The 20415-nt window shown below is 46.3% G+C and overlaps 1 protein-coding gene across 1 annotated transcript in view; it reads right to left on the bottom strand.

The window, feature by feature from the left end:
* WNT3 (Wnt family member 3) overlaps positions 1–19937 on the bottom strand; it is a 96850-nt gene extending 76913 nt beyond the window's left edge. The window contains exon 1 of the mRNA XM_007068644.3: positions 19621–19937. Within this exon, the coding sequence (XP_007068706.2) occupies positions 19621–19700 (80 nt within the window). The 5' untranslated portion in view covers positions 19701–19937. The remainder of the gene's footprint in view (positions 1–19620) is intronic.
* Positions 19938–20415: the final 478 nt, after the last annotated feature.

Consider the following 20415-nt stretch of genomic DNA (forward strand, 5'->3'; position numbering starts at 1 on the left):
AGAAATCTGATGAGGTTCAATAAGGATAAGTGCAGGGTCCTGCACTTAGGACGGAAGAACCCAATGCACCGCTACAGACTAGGGACCGAATGGCTAGGCAGCAGTTCTGCGGAAAAGGACCTAGGGGTGACAGTGGACGAGAAGCTGGATATGAGTCAGCAGTGTGCCCTTGTTGCCAAGAAGGCCAATGGCATTTTGGGATGTATAAGTAGGGGCATAGCGAGCAGATCGAGGGACGTGATCGTTCCCCTCTATTCGACACTGGTGAGGCCTCATCTGGAGTACTGTGTCCAGTTTTGGGCCCCACACTACAAGAAGGATGTGGATAAATTGGAGAGAGTCCAGCGAAGGGCAACAAAAATGATTAGGGGTCTAGAGCACATGACTTATGAGGAGAGGCTGAGGGAGCTGGGATTGTTTAGTCTGCAGAAGAGAAGAATGAGGGGGGATTTGATAGCTGCTTTCAACTACCTGAAAGGGGGTTCCAAAGAGGATGGCTCTAGACTGTTCTCAATGGTAGCAGATGACAGAACGAGGAGTAATGGTCTCAAGTTGCAATGGGGGAGGTTTAGATTGGATATTAGGAAAAACTTTTTCACTAAGAGGGTGGTGAAACACTGGAATGCGTTACCTAGGGAGGTGGTAGAATCTCCTTCCTTACAGGTTTTTAAGGTCAGGCTTGACAAAGCCCTGGCTGGGATGATTTAACTGGGACTTGGTCCTGCTTTGAGCAGGGGGTTGGACTAGATGACCTTCTGGGGTCCCTTCCAACCCTGATATTCTATGATTCTATGATTCTATGATTTCATGTTTACTTCCAGGTCACTGATAAAAATGTTAAATAGCATAGAGCCAAGAACTGATCTCTGTGGAGGCCACTGGAAACACACCAGTTTGCTTATGATTCCCCATTTATAATTACATTGAGACCTATCACTTTTTAATCCATTTAATATGTGCCATGTTCATTTTATGTCAGTCTAGATTTTTAATCAAAATGTTCTGCAGTACTAAGTCAAATGCCTTAGAGAAGTCCAAGTATATTACGTCAACACTATTATATTTATCAGTCAAACTTCTCATCAAATCAAGTTAATTTGACAAGATGTATTTTCCATAAACCCATGTTGATTTGCACTAATTACATTGCCCTCCTTTAATTCTTTATTAATAGAGTCTCATATCAGCCACTCTGTTATCTTGCCCAGGATTGATGTCAGGCTGACAGGCCTATGATGAGCCATCCTGTTTAACCTTTTTAAAAGCTGGCACAACACTAGCTTTCTCCCAGTCTTCTGGAACTTCCTCAATGCTCCAAGGCTTACTGAAAATCAACATTAACAGTTCAGTGAGCTCTTCAACCAACTCTTGGCTGCAAGTTATCTGGACCTGCTGATTTTACAAATGTCTGACTTTAATAACTTCTGTTTAACATCCTAGTAGGATGGAAAGAGTTCTGTTTTCGCCCAAACACAGAACAGAAATATTTATTGAACATTCTGCCTTTTCTGCATTATTATTGATAATACTACCATTTCCATCTGGTAATGGACCATTGTCAGGATTTTTGTTATTCCTAAAGTATTTAAAATACTCCTTATTGCCCTTAACTCTGCAGGCCATAGAGTTCGCTTTGTGTCCCTTTGCTTCCCTTATCAATTTTCTACAATTCCTAACTTCTGATTTAAATTCATTACTATCAACTTCCCCTTTCTTCCATTTGTTTTATTTATTTATAGCTGCCTTCACTTCCTCTCTGAACCAGGCTAGTCTTGTAACCAGCATAGCCTTCTTCCTCAGTTGTGGAATTATGGCTTTTTGGGCATCTAGTAAGGTGTTTTTTAATGATTCCCAATTAACATTCACATTTTTCTAATTAAATTCTTTCTCTTATCTGATTTAGCTCATAATAATTTTCAGGTTTATGAAATTGGCCCTATTAGACACCAAGTACCTATATTGCTGTTCTGGACTTTACTCTGCTTGCACATTATAAATATGATCAAGTCATGATCATGTACCTAAACTACCATTTTTAGTTCTATAATCACTTCCCCTTTATCTGTGAGGACAAGGTCTAATAGGGAATTCCCCCATGTTGGTGGCAACACTTTCTGAGTTTTTGAATTGCTATTTATAATGACATCTTAGTGTTTGGTTGTGGAGATGCCCATGAAGAGGCTAAGAATGATTATGATTATAATCTGATAGCTCTGCTCAACAGAGCACATCACGTGGTTCAAACCGAATGGGAAATAAAGGAGACTGTATCCGTTAGCTGTACTGCATATCAGACACCTTTTAACAGCAGAAGGTGTAAAAACAGACCCTAATCAGGTTTGAAGCAATTTTGGACATTCCCTGCCCACATTTTGGTCTTGTTAATTATCTGTTCAAGTTCCCGCCACATCTCCCCACTTCAGTCAATGTTTGATGATTGACAGAGATGCTGGATGGTGTTGGGAAACCCAACAGCAAGGTGCTTTCAAATGGATCCAAAAGTTAGTGACTGGGCCTAATTAGCACGAGGTAAAGGAAAATGTCCTTATTCGATGTGATGCCACAGAATGTGGGTTTGGAGCCATGTGATTACAAAATGATCAGCCTGTAACATTTGCCTCTAGGACACTCTATGTCATGATTGCAATGTGGGTAGTCTGACCTAGCAGTCAGAGCAGGAGTCAGGCCAGGCAAGATACTAAGAGGTCAGAGTCCAAGGCAGGCCAGAGGGCAAAACCAAGAATCATGTGTCAGGCAGGGTCAGGTTACCAGGAGATCAGGGGCAGACAGTAGGAGCAGGAGTTGCCGGAGAAGCCGTCCTAAGCAGCAAGAAGTCAGTTGCATGGACAACTTCCTGTTCCTGTTTAAATAGAAGCTGTGAACAAATCAGGACCCCTGGCATCCTGCCTCTTAGATCCCAGATCTCTGTCAGAGTTCAGCTTCTATTTGACCAGCTGTTAGCAGGGCACCGCAGGGCAGTAGGTTAGAACTTGCTAGTGCCTGTGTGTCCTGTGGACTAGGGTTCAAGACCTATAGACCCTGGCACTCTCGAGCAAGGCTGTACTCAAACAGAGGAGGCATGCCAAACCATTAGATTTGTGCACCAAATTTGATCAATCTCTCCTGAGCTGTGATCATATCAGCACAGACACAAATCTTTGGAATCCATCTTTAAAAAGCCTTTGTGGTCAGCTCCAGAGTGTCTTCAAAGGATGTTAAAAATAAAAAATATTGCTTGGCTGCACAATGCCAACAGGGGTCACTGATGTTCACTGCAGACTTTGCCCAGAGCAGCAGTGACTGCAGGGGCCCTTGATGATGGAATCCTCGCATGTGCCAGGAGGAGAAGTTTCATCAGGAACTTGACAAGCAGAATTCCCTTTATGTGACAGGTGCCTGCTGCAGATACAGAGACCTACCTGAACAGAAATGGTCCTTCAAGCACCCAGAACAGTCATTATGTCATGAAAGCCAGACAGGAAGGAAGAGGAGCCACTTATTATTCATGAATGTTAGACATACAGAAAACTGGATGTGCAAAATGGTGTTCTCTTTTCAAGCAGTAAGGTCATAAAATCAAAGACTCCTCCAATTCATTTCATCATCAGAGTTTACCAGCAGAGGTTTTATATTTTCTTCCAGATCACGTTTCTGGAAATGCTAACCTGAAAATACTCAAGCCAGACTGGTGCTGAAGCAAGGTCCAAGGTGTCCTGTTTTGACCAAACATGAGCAGTGAAGTCTAAGACTTCATAAGCAAGTGCAGCATATACAACAAATTCCTAGCAAATCAACAAAGAGAACCACTCATGATGCTTGAAATACCTGATCAACTATGGGGCAAGCTAGCCAGCCTCTCTCACCGAACGCTGCAAAGCTCAGTTTGCTGGCATGGAAGCCAGACACTGTTATTACACCTAATGGGCCTGAGTTTGCCTGTCAGCTATTTGCCCAGTTTTCACCTGCAGTAGAATTTGAGCACATATCACATCGTCCCCCCCCCTCTGCCAGTCTGATGGCAGGAAGTTTTTTCAGGGGCCCTGAGATGTCCTTGTTTTTCATTTCATCCAATTATTTTTTGGGAGCAGGCCAGGTTGTATATAGTTACACAATTTTGCCTCCGTCACATTGCTATGGCAAGCAGAATTGGCTATTTATCAGCAAGAAAGAGTCTGCTGGAAAAAGTTCTCAGTAGGATTAAAGAGTTTGGCTTTTCTCAGTGGTTTGAATACATACAGACACTATCAGAGAACATGTTAATGACATTTGTTCTGCGTTGTATGATCAACTCATTCAGATGCTAAGATCCTGGAAAAAATTCTCCACCCTGAGGAACCTGTTTGTGGCTGTTGGGTCAGACAATGGTAGCTGTGACTCCAGACCAGATTTTGTAAAAAATCCACTGATGTCTGTTGGGACCATTATGTGACCCCAAGAAGGATGGTGGGGAGAATGGAACAATGATACAAGGAGAAAGCTTGGAAATCCCAGGAAGACAGGGACTAAAAACTCATTATGGCATCTGCCATCAACCCAGCTCCCCCATAGAGCGGTGCCAGGTATCTGTTTGTAATATGCCAGGGTATGTGTGAGCTTTGGAAGCCCTGACCAGATCAGTACAGGTCCCCCTGTCTTTCCTACTTGATCATAGAATCATAGAATATCAGGGTTGGAAGGGACCTCAGGAGGTCATCTAGTCCAACCCCCTGCTCAAAGCAGGACCGATCCCAACTAAATCATCCCAGCCAGGGCTTTGTCAAGCCTGACCTTAAAAACCTCTAAGGAAGGAGATTCCAACACCTCCCTAGGTAACCCATTCCCATCACATACAGGCCCATCCTAACAGCTCCAGTGAACTCCTGCAGAGGCCTGTATCTTGCTCAGTCTCCTGCAAAATTAATTCATATTCACACTTTCAAGTATTTTACATGTGTAAATCAGGCACCTGCTTCCACTCCTAGCAGAGGTGCATGTAACCCACATGCTTCATACTGCAGCATTTGATCTTGTTTCTCCCAGGGAGGGGGAGAGAAGCTGTGGGGAGGAGATGTGGATCTCAGCTGGATATGCTGTGTCCCTGCTCAGGTTGGTGCAGAAGAGAGCAGGGCAGGAAACTCAGCTAGAAATGCCCAGAGACTTCCAGAACAGGGTGTGACAGTCACGTGATGGGCTCAGTTGTTTCTGAGGCTGTGTAGGAAGTTTTCATTGTGGGCAACCCACTTGGCAGATCCCACCCATTCGCCTCGGAGAGCTGAGTCAATCAGAAAGCAAGGGGGAAAGGATTTACAGACACCTCTGTGGCCTCGGTGGCTGATTGACAGGGCTAAGAGGTGGTCTGCTGCCAGGGCTGTGTCACAGTCCCTGCACCACTGGGATACAAATCAGTGAGCGATTCCAGCATTACTTACTTGGGACGCTCTCCACTAGGATAACGGTGAGTTCTATGGATCTAGAGGCTACAGAGCTTGTGGAATTTATACTAAGCTATCAGCGAACTGCTCTCAGCTGGGTTTGTGTCTCAGGAGAGAGACTGGAGCAGCACTTAGAGAGGGGAGGCTTTGTGAATTCTTGCCTGACTTGGCTGAGAGCCTTACAGAGATTCTGGGCATAGATATTTTATGTGCTGCTTGCAATCCCAGTGCCACTTTGGATACAGGCTATAGATTCTGTTTCATCAGCAACTGAAAGGACCAGTCATCTGTGAACCCCAGGGCGGGCATGCTGCTGGCTGTGGCCATCCCCAGACTATCTGCTTGCTGGCTGGGCTCTGAACTGTTGGAAAGGACTGAGACCTGCCATGGCTCACACTTGCTTGGAAGAGCCCACGTGGCACACATCATACAGTGCGGACACAGGGAGAAATCACCTCAGAGAGGGAATGTGTTTTGATGTGTGTTACAGCCTAGAAAATGTCATGTTGAAACCTTGCTTGCTTGCTTTTGTGAAACCAAAGGGGAGAGAGTCTGTGTAAGGAACACCAGGAGATCTCCTGTCTCATCCCTTCTGTTCACAAGTTTGAGTCCTACTATTCCAAACACTAGTTACACTATTTGGTGCTGTTTGCAGGGTGTCTTCTGTGCTTTAATGTTTGTTTGACTAGGAGGGTGCCTGGTGCTCTCTGAAATTGGCTGGGGTCTCTTGCCATTCTTTTGTCAGGGGGTTACATACAGTAACCCCGCGGATTAACTCTGGGTAACGCTTCTGGAAAGCCTGGACTTTAGCCTGTTCTTCAGCAGAGTGTGAGGCTGAGGTGCAGGGGGAAGGGGAGCGTATAGTTACATTGAATCTTGCCTGAGCATGCCTGCCCCCCCTCAGACACTCTACAGGCATGAAAAACAATGAGGAGTCCTTGTGGCCCCTTAGAGACTGACAAATTATTTGGGCACAAGCTTTTGTGGGCTAAAACCCGCTTCATCAGATGCATGGAGTGAAAAATACAGAAGGCCCTCTGAAACCTATCTACAGGCATCATGCAGCCCTCACCATGGCACTAGGGATGAGGAGCCGCAAAGAGGAAATGCAGGAGAATCCATGACCTGCCTGTAATTACGGTAGTTGGCCACAATGTATGCAGCGCTGGGATCTCTCGCCATTTCCTTCCTGCCTCTGGGATTAGTGGAGCATGAATTGATAACTTGGGACAGAGGCTCTTTTGCTCTGCAACCTGTGAAGTCATTTCACAGCCACTTTGCACTGGTATAAAGGACTCCACAGGGGCAAAACACCAGAGACTCTGGCCCCTGTGTGTGTTTGATAAAGATGTGTGAACTACCCCTGCAGCTATGCTCCCCTTCAGACTCGTAGCAGAATTGTGCAGGGCAAATATTTCTTCCAGCACTTTCAGTTAAGAGCCATGGAAGTTGCGTGTCTTTAGCAGAGAGCAGGTCTTGGCCTTAGACAAATTAATCCCTGGGTTCTAAAAGAGGGTACGTTTTCAAGCTTTCCCAAATGTGGGTGAAATTTGTTCACACTTTAGCAAAGCATTTGACACAGTCTCCCACAGTATTCTTGCCAGCAAGTTAAAGAAGTATAAGCTGGATGAATGGACTATAAGGTGGATAGAAAGCTGGCTAGATTGTCGGGCTCAACGGGTAGTGATCAATGGCTCCATGTCTAGTTGGCAGCCAGTATCAAGTGGAGTGCCCAAGGGTCGGTCCTCAGACCGGTTTTGTTCAATATCTTCATTAATGATCTGGAGGATGGCGTGGATTGCACCCTCAGCAAGTTTGCAGATGACACTAAACTGGGAGGAGAGGTAGATATACTGGAGGGTAGGGATAGGATACAAGGGCCCTAGACAAATGAGAGGATTGGGCCAAAAGAAACCTGATGAGGTTCAACAAGGACAAGTGCAGAGTCCTGCACTTCTGACGGAAGAATCCCATGCACTGCTACAGACTAGGGACCGAATGGCTCAGCAGCAGTTCTGCAGAAAAGGACCTAGGGGTTACAGTGGACGAGAAGCTGGATATGAGTCAACAGTGTGCCATTGTTGCCAAGAAGGCCAATGGCACTTTGGGCTGTATAAGTAGGGGCGTTGCCAGCAGATTGAGGGACGTGATCGTTCCCCTCTATTCGACATTGGTGAGGCCTCATCTGGAGTACTGTGTCCAGTTTTGGGCCCCACACTACAAGAAGGATGTGGAAAAATTGGAAAACATCCAGCGGAGGGCAACAAAAATGATTAGGGGACTAGAACACGTGACTTATGAGGAGAGGCTGAGGGAACTGGGATTGTTTAGTCCATGGAAGAGAAGAATGAGGGGGGATTTGATAGCTGCTTTCAACTACCTGAAAGGGGGTTCCAAAGAGGATGGATCTAGACTGTTCTCAGTGGTAATAGATGACAGAACAAGGAGTAATGGTCTCAAGTTGCAGTGGGGGAGGTTTAGGTTGGATATTAGGAACAACTTTTTCACTAGGAGGGTGGTGAAGCACTGGAATGCGTTACCTAGGGAGGTGGTGGAATCTCCTTCCTTAGATATTTTTAAGGTCAGGCTTGAGAAAGCCCTGGCTGGGATGATTTAGTTGGGGATTGGTCCTGCTTTGAGCAGGGGGTTGGACTAGATGACCTCCTGAGGTCCCTTCCAACCCTGATATTCTATGATTCTAGGATTCTATGATTTCTTATTGTTATTGATTATTTGTATTCCAGTAGCAGCTAGAGGCTCTGACTGAGATCCGGACTCCGTAGGGCTCTGCACATGCAAGATAGGAAATAGCCTCTCCATAAGGAGCTTACAGCTGACATAGCCAAGGCAGATAAAGGGTGGGAGGGGAAACCGAGGCACAAAGAGGTGAAGTGACTTGTCCAACATTATACAGCAAGTAGATAGCAGAGCAGGGTACAGAGCCCAGATCTCCCAAGCCCCACTGCAGTGCCCAGCCCACTAGGCAACACTGCCTCACCACACCCCCAAAGCGAATTGCAGAGTGCAGACCTGAAAGTCCACCTACCTGCATTGCACCTCTAGTCAAAACACATTGGAAAACGAGAGGCCACCTTTGAAAAATGGGGTTCCTCTGTGACTAATAAAAGTTAGTTTCTAAGTTCTCATCTGGGTTCTGACATGGCATGTGGCCCTGTGTGAGTCACTTCACCTCTCTGCTGCAATTTCCTCCACTGTAAAATGCTACCATTTCTCCCAGAAGTAAGGTGAAGGCCCAGTATTCGTAAAATGCTTTGAACACGAAGTGCTAGGCAGGTGTTTGGGGTTTATATGCAGGCTGGATAGTTTGACAAACCCCACCTCTCTCTGAGAGCAGATCACGGCTTCCTCTCTTTGGTTAGCTAACTATAGTAAAGTTGAGATTTTAGCTTCACAGAATGATCCCAACAGTTCAATATAAGGATTTGATACTCACTGTATGTTTGGAAGCTGTAATTAGTCACATGGCATTGTTTCTGTCCCCTAATTGAATGAGGGACTCTCATTGTTGGGAGGAGAGGGCAGGTTAAGGAAGCAGGGAATTTAGAAAGTTTTAATCCTTTCCCTTTCTGGGCCATTCTGCATCATACAGAGAGCCTGGGTGCCAACCTCAGGGCTGTGGAGTCTGCTAGCTGGCAGGGTGCCTAAATGTTAGGTGTTGCAAGATTGAGTCTAAGGTCACTTTGTGGATCTAGCCAAGTGCTTTTACCGACCTGATTTGCATCCATAACCAAAGATGCACCTGCAAAATGGAGGATAACTTTAGCCCTTACTTTCAGTGGCTAGAAGCTAGTATCCAGGCCCAGCTTTTCAAGGTATCCAGTTGTGCTAAGCGGTGCACTGCCTGACTGCTCCAGGAGCCTCAACCTCATTTGCAAAAGGGACTTAGCCAATGGGCTTTAGGCTCTCAGGGCTAGATTCACAAAGGAACGTTGGAGAAGTGACACTGAATGTCACCACAACTAACTTTTAGGCATCTAGAAAAATCACAGGGAATTCCCAGAGCCAAGTTAGGTGTCCCGGCTCCCTATCCAAGGAACGGGAAGAGAAGTGCCTCAGAATGGGATCCACAAAGGCCAGCACGCTAGGCAGCTCCCTGCCTAAGCTAGCCAATGGGAGATGTCAAGCCCCACTCCTCTCACAGAGAAAGATCTGGAAGTCCAGGCTGCCTCCCTCTGCTTGGGCTTCCCACCTGTGAACCATCTCCTGGGATCAGGAACTACACTGTTGACAAGATGCAGGGGAGAAGAAAGACACCTCCTTCCTAGCCGATAGCCCAGTGTTAGGTACTCACTGGGTACTCCTGGGGGAATTCTGCACCACTGTGCCATGCAGAATTTTTCAGAAATTAATGTGCATGCATAATTTCCCCCCACAGAAGTGGGCTGCAATGCTGCTAGCCGCCACTAGGGGCCACTGGACCCTGCAGAGCCCCACTTCCACATAGAAGACACTGCTTGGGGGGCGGGAGAGGGGGCTAGCGGGCTCCACGCCCTGAGGGAAGGAGAGGGCAGCAGGCAGGAAACCCCATGCAAGCCTGGGACCCAGCATCAGGCTCTTTCTCCCTCTGGATCCCTGGGCTCTGGGGAGGGAGGGGCTGCAGGTATCTGGGCTGGAGGGGGCCCTGTGGTTGGGCTCCAGGGAGGAGGGCTTTGGGTGTATTGGCTGGGGGGGGGCTGGAGGTGGGCTCTCTGGGGAGAGGGGTTGTGAGTCTCTGGCCCCCCGGCTGGGCTCTGGGGTGGGGGAAGGGGGCAGAGAAACAGGAACCGGGTTGTCATAGGGGTTTCTTTAACTCTATGTTCCTGGGGGAATTTTTGCGTGTGTCTGTATTGTTACGGTCATACTTGCTGACAGGTACTTTGAAATAAGTTACCAAAATAATTGAAACTGGCATGATTATGTAGTGCTATTTTGACAAATAAATTTTGCAGAATTTTAAAATATTGTGCTTAGAATCTTCTGGTTTTTGGCACAGAATGCCCTTAGGAGTAACTGGGGAGGAGGTGAAAGGCTTTGAGCAGGGGTTTGCCCTCTCAGGTGAGCGCCCTCTCCACTGGGCTCCAGAGTGCTCGGGGTGGGGCTCCTCAGTCTCTCCTGTTGAATCTGTTCCACTGTGAATAAATCATCCACATGATCGGAGCAGGGGAGCGATCCCATGTCTCTCACCTCCCAGGTGCACGCTCTGACCACCAGGCTGGAGAGTCTCATGCTCACACTCTGTCAATTGTTCTTCCCTTGGTTATTCACACTGGAACAGCTTCAGCAGGAGAGCTGAAAGGAGCCCTGCATCAGACTATCCCACAGCTCAGTGGCTAGGGCACTCATGGGAGAAGTGGCAGGTCTCTGTTCAAAGCCTTTCTCCCTTTCAGGCAGAGGGGAACCTGAGCCAGGGGTTTCCCACCTCCCAGGTGAGTACCTTTCATGGCCAGGTCATAGGCAGCCAGCCCTAGCAGTCAGAGCTAGGCTCTGCAGTCACAGGACAAGAGTCAGCTGGGTCAGGTTACCAGATCAGAAGGGGGAGACAAACCGAGACCAGAACCACCGATTGGTGACCAGAGTCGAGCTGGCTCAGGAGACCAAAAGGTCAGATGCAGGAGTCAAACCAGAGATTGGAACCACAAGTTGGACCGGAGGAGTCAAGCCACAGGAGCAGCGTGGTCCCAGTTCCCTGGACAACTTCCTGGTCCTGTGCTGGGTTTATAGAGAAGCTGTGAACCAGTCAGACCCCCCTGCATCCTTTCAGTCAAGTTCCAGCACTGGAGTGCTCAGTTGGGGTTCAGCTTCCGCCCTAGCGACTGTTAGCAGGTCACTGGGTCACAGTGGCTGGTTCGAGCTTACTAGCTCCTCAGAGCCCTGTGGCTCCGGGGCAAGACCCACAGTTCTTGACATCACCCTAACCTCTGGGCTGACAGGAGGGAGGCCACTGCTGCAGCACGTACACTTGCCTACAGGGGCTAAGCCAGGAGGTGAGCTCTGAGCACGTGTATTGGATTGGGCCCTGCAGGTGAGTTAGGTGGAGGAATGCCTATCGTCCCCCACCTCATGCATCGCTCTGGCCCTTTGGTGTCCACGTGCCTGGCATGGGGTGCCAGAGGCAGAAAGAGGCATGCAGGGAACTTTCACTGCAAAAAAGCAGGCACCGAGCAAGTTTAGCCAACTACAGGGTTCAGCAGCGACTGAGTGTGGGTTTTGGGAATCCCAGTGGGGCCCGATTCTGGGATTTAGATGTCTAAAGCGGCAGTTGGGTGCTCTGGGAATGAGTCAGGGCTGTGTAGTGAAGGATCCTGCCTCGTTTGTTGTAGAAGTTGGAAGGAGCGGGGTGAATGAGGCAGGGGATTACCAGAGGAGTAAGGAACGTCTTGTGGTTCGGGCAGCTGACTAACACCTTGGAGACGTGGAGCCTGTCCCTGCTGCTACCACAGAGCCCCTGTGTGGTGCTGGCCAAGTCACTTGCCGCAAACTTTTCCCAGGTGGCCCCGACTCCTGGCTCCAGCGGCCGCACACCGAGCTACACAGATTTGCAGACGTGCTGAGCACCACGGCTGCCCGAGATATTCACTGAGAGCTGTGCTTTGAACACAGGAAGTGCTGCATAATGCAAGGGGCTCTAAAAACTCAAGTCTGTGGTGTCTCAAGTTTGGCTGAAGTTAGTGGACACTTGACAGTTTTGGCCTTAATGTCTGTAACTTTTAGGCAACTAGAAAATCACGGTGAGTCACAAAGCCTGTGTTTGCAGCCAGGCTCCCTATCAAATTAATACTGTAGACAGCCATTCACAAAAGCCAGCATGTACGTAGGGAGCTGCCTAAGCTAGCCAGTGGGAGATGCCAACAGGCAGGGTACATCCTCAGCCCTGCCCCTCTCTGCTTGCGATTCTGAGCTGCAAACCATCCCTCCTAGCTTTTAGCCCAATGGCTGGAGTACTCACCTCGGATGTGGGAAACTCCGGTTCAACTCCCTGCACCAGCTGATGGGGAGAAAGGATTTGAAGAGGGCTCTGAATGCTCTAACCATAGTCCCCCATGCTTGCACTCCCCCTCACGCTCCCCCAGTGACACTGTCAGAGACTCAGCGGCTTTAAGGCCAGAAGGGACCATCGTGATCATCTAGTCCGACCTCCTGCACATCACAGGCCACTAGTTCTCCATAATGGAACAGCTTCAACAGGAGAGACTGAGGCAGCCCCGTATCAGACTTTCCCATAGCTCAGTGATTAGGACACTCACCTGAGAGATGGGGGCCCTACTTCAAATAATTTCTCCACTTCAGGTAGAGGGGGGACTTGAGCCAGAGGTCTCCCACTTCCCAGGTGTCTGCTGCTGCCATATGTAAGCTTCCCTATCGGGGGTGATCCAGCAGGTGAGCTCTGAGCATGCTTAGTGGATTGGTCCTATCCTCCCCCATTCGTGCATCGCTCTGGGGCTTGGGCGTCTGGATGTCTGGTGAGGAGCAGTATTGTGCATAACCAGAGACAGCAACTTAGGTGTGCAGGGAGCTTTTACTGCAAAAATATAGGCTCTGAGTGAGTTTAGATGCTCACAGGATTCGGCAGCAGCTACACAGGAGTTCTGGGATTCCCAGTGGGGCCTGATTCTGGGATTTATGCACCTAAAGTGGCAGTTGGGTGCCTGAGTCCTTGTGGGAATCTAGCTCACTATGCCTCAGTTCCTCCTGTGCAAAGAGGACAATGGTACCATCTCACCGCTCTCCAGTGGGATGGTGATGGCACTACAGAACACCCCTGAGGAGGGAATGACTTCGTATGCAGAGCAGGGTTTGCATGATGGACAGTAAATAAGGCCTGATTGAATGAGCTAAAAAGAAATATCGACTAGCTCCCCAATTAGTGGGCACCTTCCCTCCTGAGCACTGACAGAGGCAGGGGTCCTGTGGGAAAAGCAGCAGGTGATCCTCTAATTAAAGACTCTCGTAAAGTGTACGCACAAGAGGGATGAATTATGGTGGCACTGGGAACTGTAAGTCTGGCAGTTCTAACTTCTGGGTGCTTGACTTTGCAAACACAACATTCTTTTCAGGTCGTAGTTTGTATGTTGCAATACAGATACGGAACCTCAAGACCAGTTAAGTGGTTAGCCTTGGGACGGGTCAAGGCCTGACAGCTCTGGAGCCTTCTGTTTAACCACAGGATGGGGACTGCACAGATGGTGGTAGCAACAACAAGGAAAATAGACTGCCAGCATATTTCCAGGCCTGTCCACTAAATACTATCCTGAGGCCGGCCCCACTCAGTTCACCACAGCCAAGGCACGGTCACCAGTAGGAATGAATATTCATCACTGAACTGCTTAATAAGCCATAAAGCAGGGAATTAACACTGAGCAAAATCTAGTTGCAGCCATTGGAGCATGTTAATGGAATATCAGTTATAAAAAAGGTATAATTTTGATAGACATTCTGCTTTTTTACATCATCGTAACCCTATAACAGGGCTTCAACCAGAGACCTTCAGAGCTAAGAGCAAGTGCCTTACTTGAAATGAAGGCTTAATACCTGTAGCTGGCTCCTGAAGTAGGCTCTTGTCCACTAGAGTAGTAGACTAGCCACTAGAGGGGGAAAAAGACCTATACTAGCCGAGAGTCGGTGATATAGATATTGGAGAATCTGCCAGTCCGTTAACACATTAAGGCAACAGTTTCAGAAGTGGTTCCTGATTTTTGGGAGCCCAACTTGAGATAACTTGGGCCTGATTTTCAGAGGACTGAGCATCCACAGCTCCACCTGATTTCGGGAAAAGCTGCCGGGGCTCAGCACCCATGAAGATCAGGTACCCAAAATCAGTGTCTACTTTTGCAAATGTGCATGAAATCTTTCCATAACTTGGCCAGACTTACAGAACTGGAAGGGCACATTTGCACTGAGAGCTGGTGTGGGATTCCCAGCTAGCACTCATCAGTCTCATATCCTCACATCGGACAGCTATGGCAGTGCCAACTGTCCAAGTACATGCCGAGGGTCTCGGATGGGTAAGTGTAACCCACACACCTCCTGGCTGTGGTGCTCTGTCCCATCTAGTGGCACCAAGACCACTTACAGAGAGAGATAAAATAAGTCTGCTCCACAACCTTAGCTAACAGCTAGATGGCTTTTAGCTCATGCACTAAGCTCCCGAGGTCCCTGGTTCAGTCCTGCCCACCAATGACCGGGGTCTGTCGGCGTTACATAAGCACTTGCGGCAACTAGCTCCTTCCTCCACCTACATTCTGATTTTAGCTTACTGGCTCGACTAGAGCTAGTGTGAGTATGTCTCCTCGCACTGAGAATCACCCCCCAGCTCCAAGGGTAGCCGTACTCTAAGCACCATTGTGGGATTCCCGATGTCACTCCCTCAGTGATTCCATATCAGCTCAGCTGCGGAGTCGGTCTGCTTCTGACAACCCTGCTGAAAGGCTCTGCAATAGACCCAAGCTGGGAGTAAAGGAGGCTCCCTCTCCTGAGTGCTCTCGCAGGCCTAGCTGGAGCGGCCGGAGAGTGGGTGCTTGTTTGTGTCAGGAAAGCCAGCATCTGTGGCTCTTTTAATGTAATTTAATTTAATTTAATTTTAATCAACCTTTTAATTTCACAGTATGTCCCTTGCTCTTGTGTTATGAAACAAGGACAGCAGAACACCCTGATCTATCTTCTCTAGACCCTTCAGTATTTTATATATTTTTTATATCTTATTTGTTCCCTTTCTAAGGCAACAATCCTAATTGTTTCAATCTCTCTTCATATAAAAGTTTTTCCTGGCTCTTCATCATCTCATCACTCGTCTTTGAATCCCCTTTCATTCTGCAATAGCCTTTTGGAGATCCTGGGCTGCACACAGTTCAAAGGTGAGTCTGCAACATTGCTTTATAGGATGGCATTAAAATATTCTGTATTATTCTCCATCTCATTCCTTATGCATCCTAACATCTCGTTTGTATTTTTGACCACAACGGCACATTGAGCACAGGTTTCACTGAGCTGCCTACAATGATACCTAAGTCTCTTTCTTGAGTTGATACACTTAATTTATAACTCTGTAAAATATGTGAGTAGATTATTTTTCCCTCCAGCATGCATTACTCTGCATTTATCAACACTGACGTTCATTTGCCAAGATGTTGCCCATTCACCAAGCATGGTCCAGTTTCTCTGAAGTTCCTCACACTCCTCTCTGGTGGTGACTAACCTAAATAACTTCAAATCATCTGCAAATTTTGCCCTCTTCCAGCTCAATCCTCTTTCCAGATTTTTAATCAATGTATTAAACAACACAGGAACTAGTATGGAAGCTTGAGACCCCCATTGTTAACTTCTTCCATGCTGAAAATTAACTATTTCATCCTACTCTTTGCTTTCTGTCTCTGGCCATTTTTTGATCCATGATAATACTTTGCCTCTCATGCTGTAACTACTTAGCGTCTTTAGTAGCCTTTTTTGTAGGACCTAGTTGAATGCCTTTTGGAAGTGTAAGAAATTCAACTGGTAAACTCCAATGGGTTCTCCTTTTTCCACTATTTTATTGACATGTTCAAAGAATTATAAGAGATTAGTGAGACACAATTTTCCTTTAAAGTTCCCATCAGAACATGATCCAGGTGTTTTGTTATTCTGTTTCTAATTATTCTTTCAACCAATTTGTTTTGTTTATTTAGAATGTAAGCTTTTGTGGGCAGGACTGTCTCTTTTTATTAAATGGTTGTTGTGGGTGGGTGGGAAGGAGACCCAGCAAGGTACTTTAGCATGAACGTAGTCCCATTTACTTCCCATTCTCTCCAATGTTTCATGCATGCTTAAGAACCTTGGTGAATCAGGGACTTTTTCAGAAAAGTTTATATATAAAATGCATGTTATATGCATATGGGCTGCAACCATTTACCTCAATCCCAGAGAACTACAGATAAAATGGAACCTGGATCCCAACCAACATTTGATCTGGGTTTGACTTTGCAGACTGAAAAATCATCCCAGTTTCCCTGCCCTGTCTCTCATGTTAATTTCTAGAAAGAGAGGCCAACAGCTCAGTCCTGAAGCCCTTAGTGCAAGAAAGTGACCATCAACTGCAAGGGAAGATTTGCTGTAGTAAGAACTATAGGATCAAGCCTTTGAAGATTCATTCATCAGACATGGATACTGGACTCAATTTTAGTATGTGCTTTATTGACCCAATAGACTGGTTTTGGGAATACTCCATCGTTCAACTGTAACAGCTCCAGATATTGGACGGTATCTTCTACATCTAGGGTTGCCATCTCTGAGGTACAAAAAAACAGAACATCCAGGATGATCCTGAGCCCACAAAACTAGACAGCTGGCAGTGTGTACTGAGCACCTTACAGATTTCTCAGGACAGACGCATTAAAAGAAGGGACAATCTTGGGAAAACCTGGACAGACCCTGTCTATCATGTCTATCCAGCTGCTACCACCAGGCCTAGGTGTTACAAAACTTTGGGACATGTGAGTCCCTCAGTGGATTTTTTTTTTTTAATTCTTATTCCTTGTTTGGAAGACATTATATCAGTTTATTTCCAACCTAAACTGAACCCTTTAGTTGAGTTACTGAAGAATCAGAATTATTCTAGAGACCTTGGATTCAGCCTACTATTCACTGTTTCTTATTCCACATTTCCTGTTGTATTTTCCTAGCTTACATTGACACACTCTGTGCACACAATAGGATCCAGTTTGGCCCCCATTTATACTGGCTCAACCCCATTGACTTCAGAGGGGTTGGCCTACTGCCAATGTAGTCTAGAGGCAAAGATTGTAACACGGGCTAGGAAAATGCCTAATGGGGTTGCACTAGGATAGCTGAGCATAGTACACCCTCAGCCTTGAGGGCCGGTAAAACCCAAATCAAGCGTCTCCCTGAAGGTCTAGCAATTATTCATCTCGCAGAGGTTGCTCTGTAGTTAAAGGTCACTGGGTACTGCATGAGGGTATTTTAGAGGAAGTGCTTAAAATGAGGCAGCTGCCTTTTGAAGGTGCTTCTCAGAGCAGGCGCTATTGCACAGGAAATTAGGACGCAGTTCCGCAAAGCGTTTAAGCACTTGACTTCAGTGGGACTTAAGGACGTGCTGAACATTAAGAGTGTGGTTAAGTGTCTTGCTGAACTGGGACCCTCATTTATTTCCTCTGCTTTGGAATGCATGATCTTAGCAGTGAGAATTCTCAAAGTGCCGGGGAGCCCTGGCTCCAGATACTCATTGCCTGCGGCTACTCAACGTGGGAAAAGTCTCTCAAAAGCTTTAGCCACTTTCTCTGTCTCCCCTCCCCCATTTTAAGACTCAGTCACCTCATCATATCGGTATGGCAGAGCTTCCTTGTGCACTCTGAGCACTGCCAGGGAACAGGGCTCTGCTCAGCTGTGCAGGGTACAGATTACTGAACTGTAGGCAAGTTCTACACTGATTGATTTAACCCTCTCCTCTCCCACTGTCACTGCTTGCCCAGCACAACCTGTTTGTGTAAGTGACCAGAAAACATGCACGTTGTTTGTATTACTTGTGCCAAGGGCCTGGGGAATGCACTCTCTGTGGTGTGTTTCTCTGCCAACAGGGAGAAGACTCATTCTAAGGGAGAACCCTCTACTTGAGAAGGAAAACAGATCTATCTCTTCCAGGGGATTTTCATTCCTCAGTATGAAAGTCTCAGCAGATGCCTCCTGACTCAGTCATTTAACCCTCACGGAGTTATGTCAGATTCTCATTCAGGGTGCGAACCCAATTGGATTCTCGAACAGTTGGCTGCACAACAAAGTCCAATCATCCTGTGCAGCTCCAAAGGCATTTTTTCTCTTTAGATACAGCCACTCTGATCGGTGCCCCCCAGCAGGCAGCCCCCTCTCCACACTGCAATGCTTCACAGTCTTGATTATTGAATGAGGAGGAGAAGGGTCTAAAGGAATCTGACAAGGTCTTCATTTTGGTGGACCTCCTACACCCGGCTTAGGCCCTCAAGTTCAGCATTCGTGATCAGGGTGGAAAATTTTATTTTGCAGAAAAAAAAATGCAAACGCTGAGATTTAGCCATTTTAAGGAGTCTGTGTAGCTTTTAAAGGATTAGAAATTATATACTCATAGTAACATTATTAGACATGCTTTGACTGCAATAATTGAAATTTTCATTCTTAGTCCCCATGATAATTAACAGATTTGTTTAATAATTGCTCCCTTTTCCCTTTCCCCAGACATGGCAGCCCATTTCCAAGTTCACTCCAGCCTACTTCTTTGCATCTCCAACTCTGCACAGAAGGGATTTGATTAATTAATAAAAAAAGCTTTTCTGGAAGGGGGAAAAATAATTAAAGTATTTTGACATAACTAGTTTCTGCCTCATGGCTCCATACATACAGAGTCCCCTACCTACATTGTATAGAGACATAGGAGACTCATTCCAATGAGAAATCCTATGTGATAAACTGAGAAATGGACTGAAATATTGTACTATACTACAAACCATCTTCTATCTCCAAGTGACTCATGATTGTTTTGTTTTGCATCTCTGTTCTTCAAGGAGGGATCTAACCTTTGATTAAATTTTGTTAATGTATTTATTTTTAAAAGGTAGAATAATACAGGTCAATTATCAGCCACATTCTAAAATAAAACGGATTTCTTTTATTTTTTGGTAGGAGAAAATAAGGAACACATCTGCAATAAAAAATTTCTCTCGGTGCCATTTGTGTCCTCTGCATATTTCCTGGACTAAATTCACACAAATGACTGAATAAAACAAAAGGAGAGAAAGAAGACCCAAAACTGCAGCAGCCCAAAAGAAAATAGAATGAAAAAATAATAATGGATTGAGCAGTATGTAATACGAAGGGGAGGAGAAATCTACCTACGAACAAAAGCCAGAGTCCTGTGACAGATGAAAATTATATTGCACAGTGAATAAAAATACATCCTCGTATATTTATTTTAAACACAACTACAATGGCTGAAATTGGAGAATTAAGGGGGTTGGAGAAATCTTCATTAGTTCAGGGATAAACCTATACATTGTCCTTTAAAAATAACCCTGAAATGTTTAATGAATTACCAGGCAAAGCTGCAGAAATTGTGTTTAGAACCAAACACGCAATTGTGCCTAGCTCTGAAGAACTAAGGGTGGGAAGGAAGGAACATGCACACACACAAACCCCATCTCTAATAATTAATGAACTCATTAATTAATCATAAAAACTGGGGGGGAAATCTTACCACCAGATTGGGTACCCGGCTAAGACCTTTGTGCCACTGAAGAGAAAAGATAAAATTAATCCAAGCAGGTGGTAATCCATTAGTCCAGACTGGTGCAAGGGAAAACCTCAGTGAAGTTTTCAGAAAAACATTAAGGGCAAAAATGAAGTATCCCCCCACCCCAAACAGTCAAACAAAGTCCCTTGAAGTGCAGAATGACTTTCTCTCTTGTCAGAAACGCACCTCTCCAAGCCTTTCCCCCTGTAGATCATCCAAAAGCTTCTATTAAAAAGTGCAGGGCTTGGGGATGTCAGCAGGCAGCCAATCAGATTGCATGGCCTAAGGTAAGGGATGATTCTATAGTTCAGGGCTGTCAGTCATTTCCCCCCCCCCCCCCCCCCCGGCCCCACAACTTTGTTCCTAGCCCTCACTGGGGAAGGGCACAGAGAAACCCTTTTGCAAGAGACATTGCTGGGATAATGAGATTTCTTTTTTTTCTTTTCTTTTTCTTTTTTTTTTTTAAGTTCACTTAGGAACCCGGGTGCACTGCTCCTGCATGTGGCTTGCCATGATGAGACTCTGCAAGGTAAGGAAGAAGGATATTTCTGCTTTCTGTCAGTCTCAGGGTGGGGAAGGGAAAAATGACTTAGTTAGTTGGTGATGGAGGTAAATCTAAACCCCTCACAGTGGGGATGCAGAACTTCAGGAAGGGAAGGTTTCAAGAATTAGTTTTGCTGCTTTGCAATCAATCTATTTTTTAAAGATAAATAACTGCATGGCCCAAAGTAGTTAAACCTTAAATCAAGGAATCAGTGC

The sequence above is a fragment of the Chelonia mydas genome, chromosome 27 (genome assembly GCF_015237465.2).
Source record: "Chelonia mydas isolate rCheMyd1 chromosome 27, rCheMyd1.pri.v2, whole genome shotgun sequence".
NCBI lineage: Eukaryota > Metazoa > Chordata > Testudines > Cheloniidae > Chelonia > Chelonia mydas.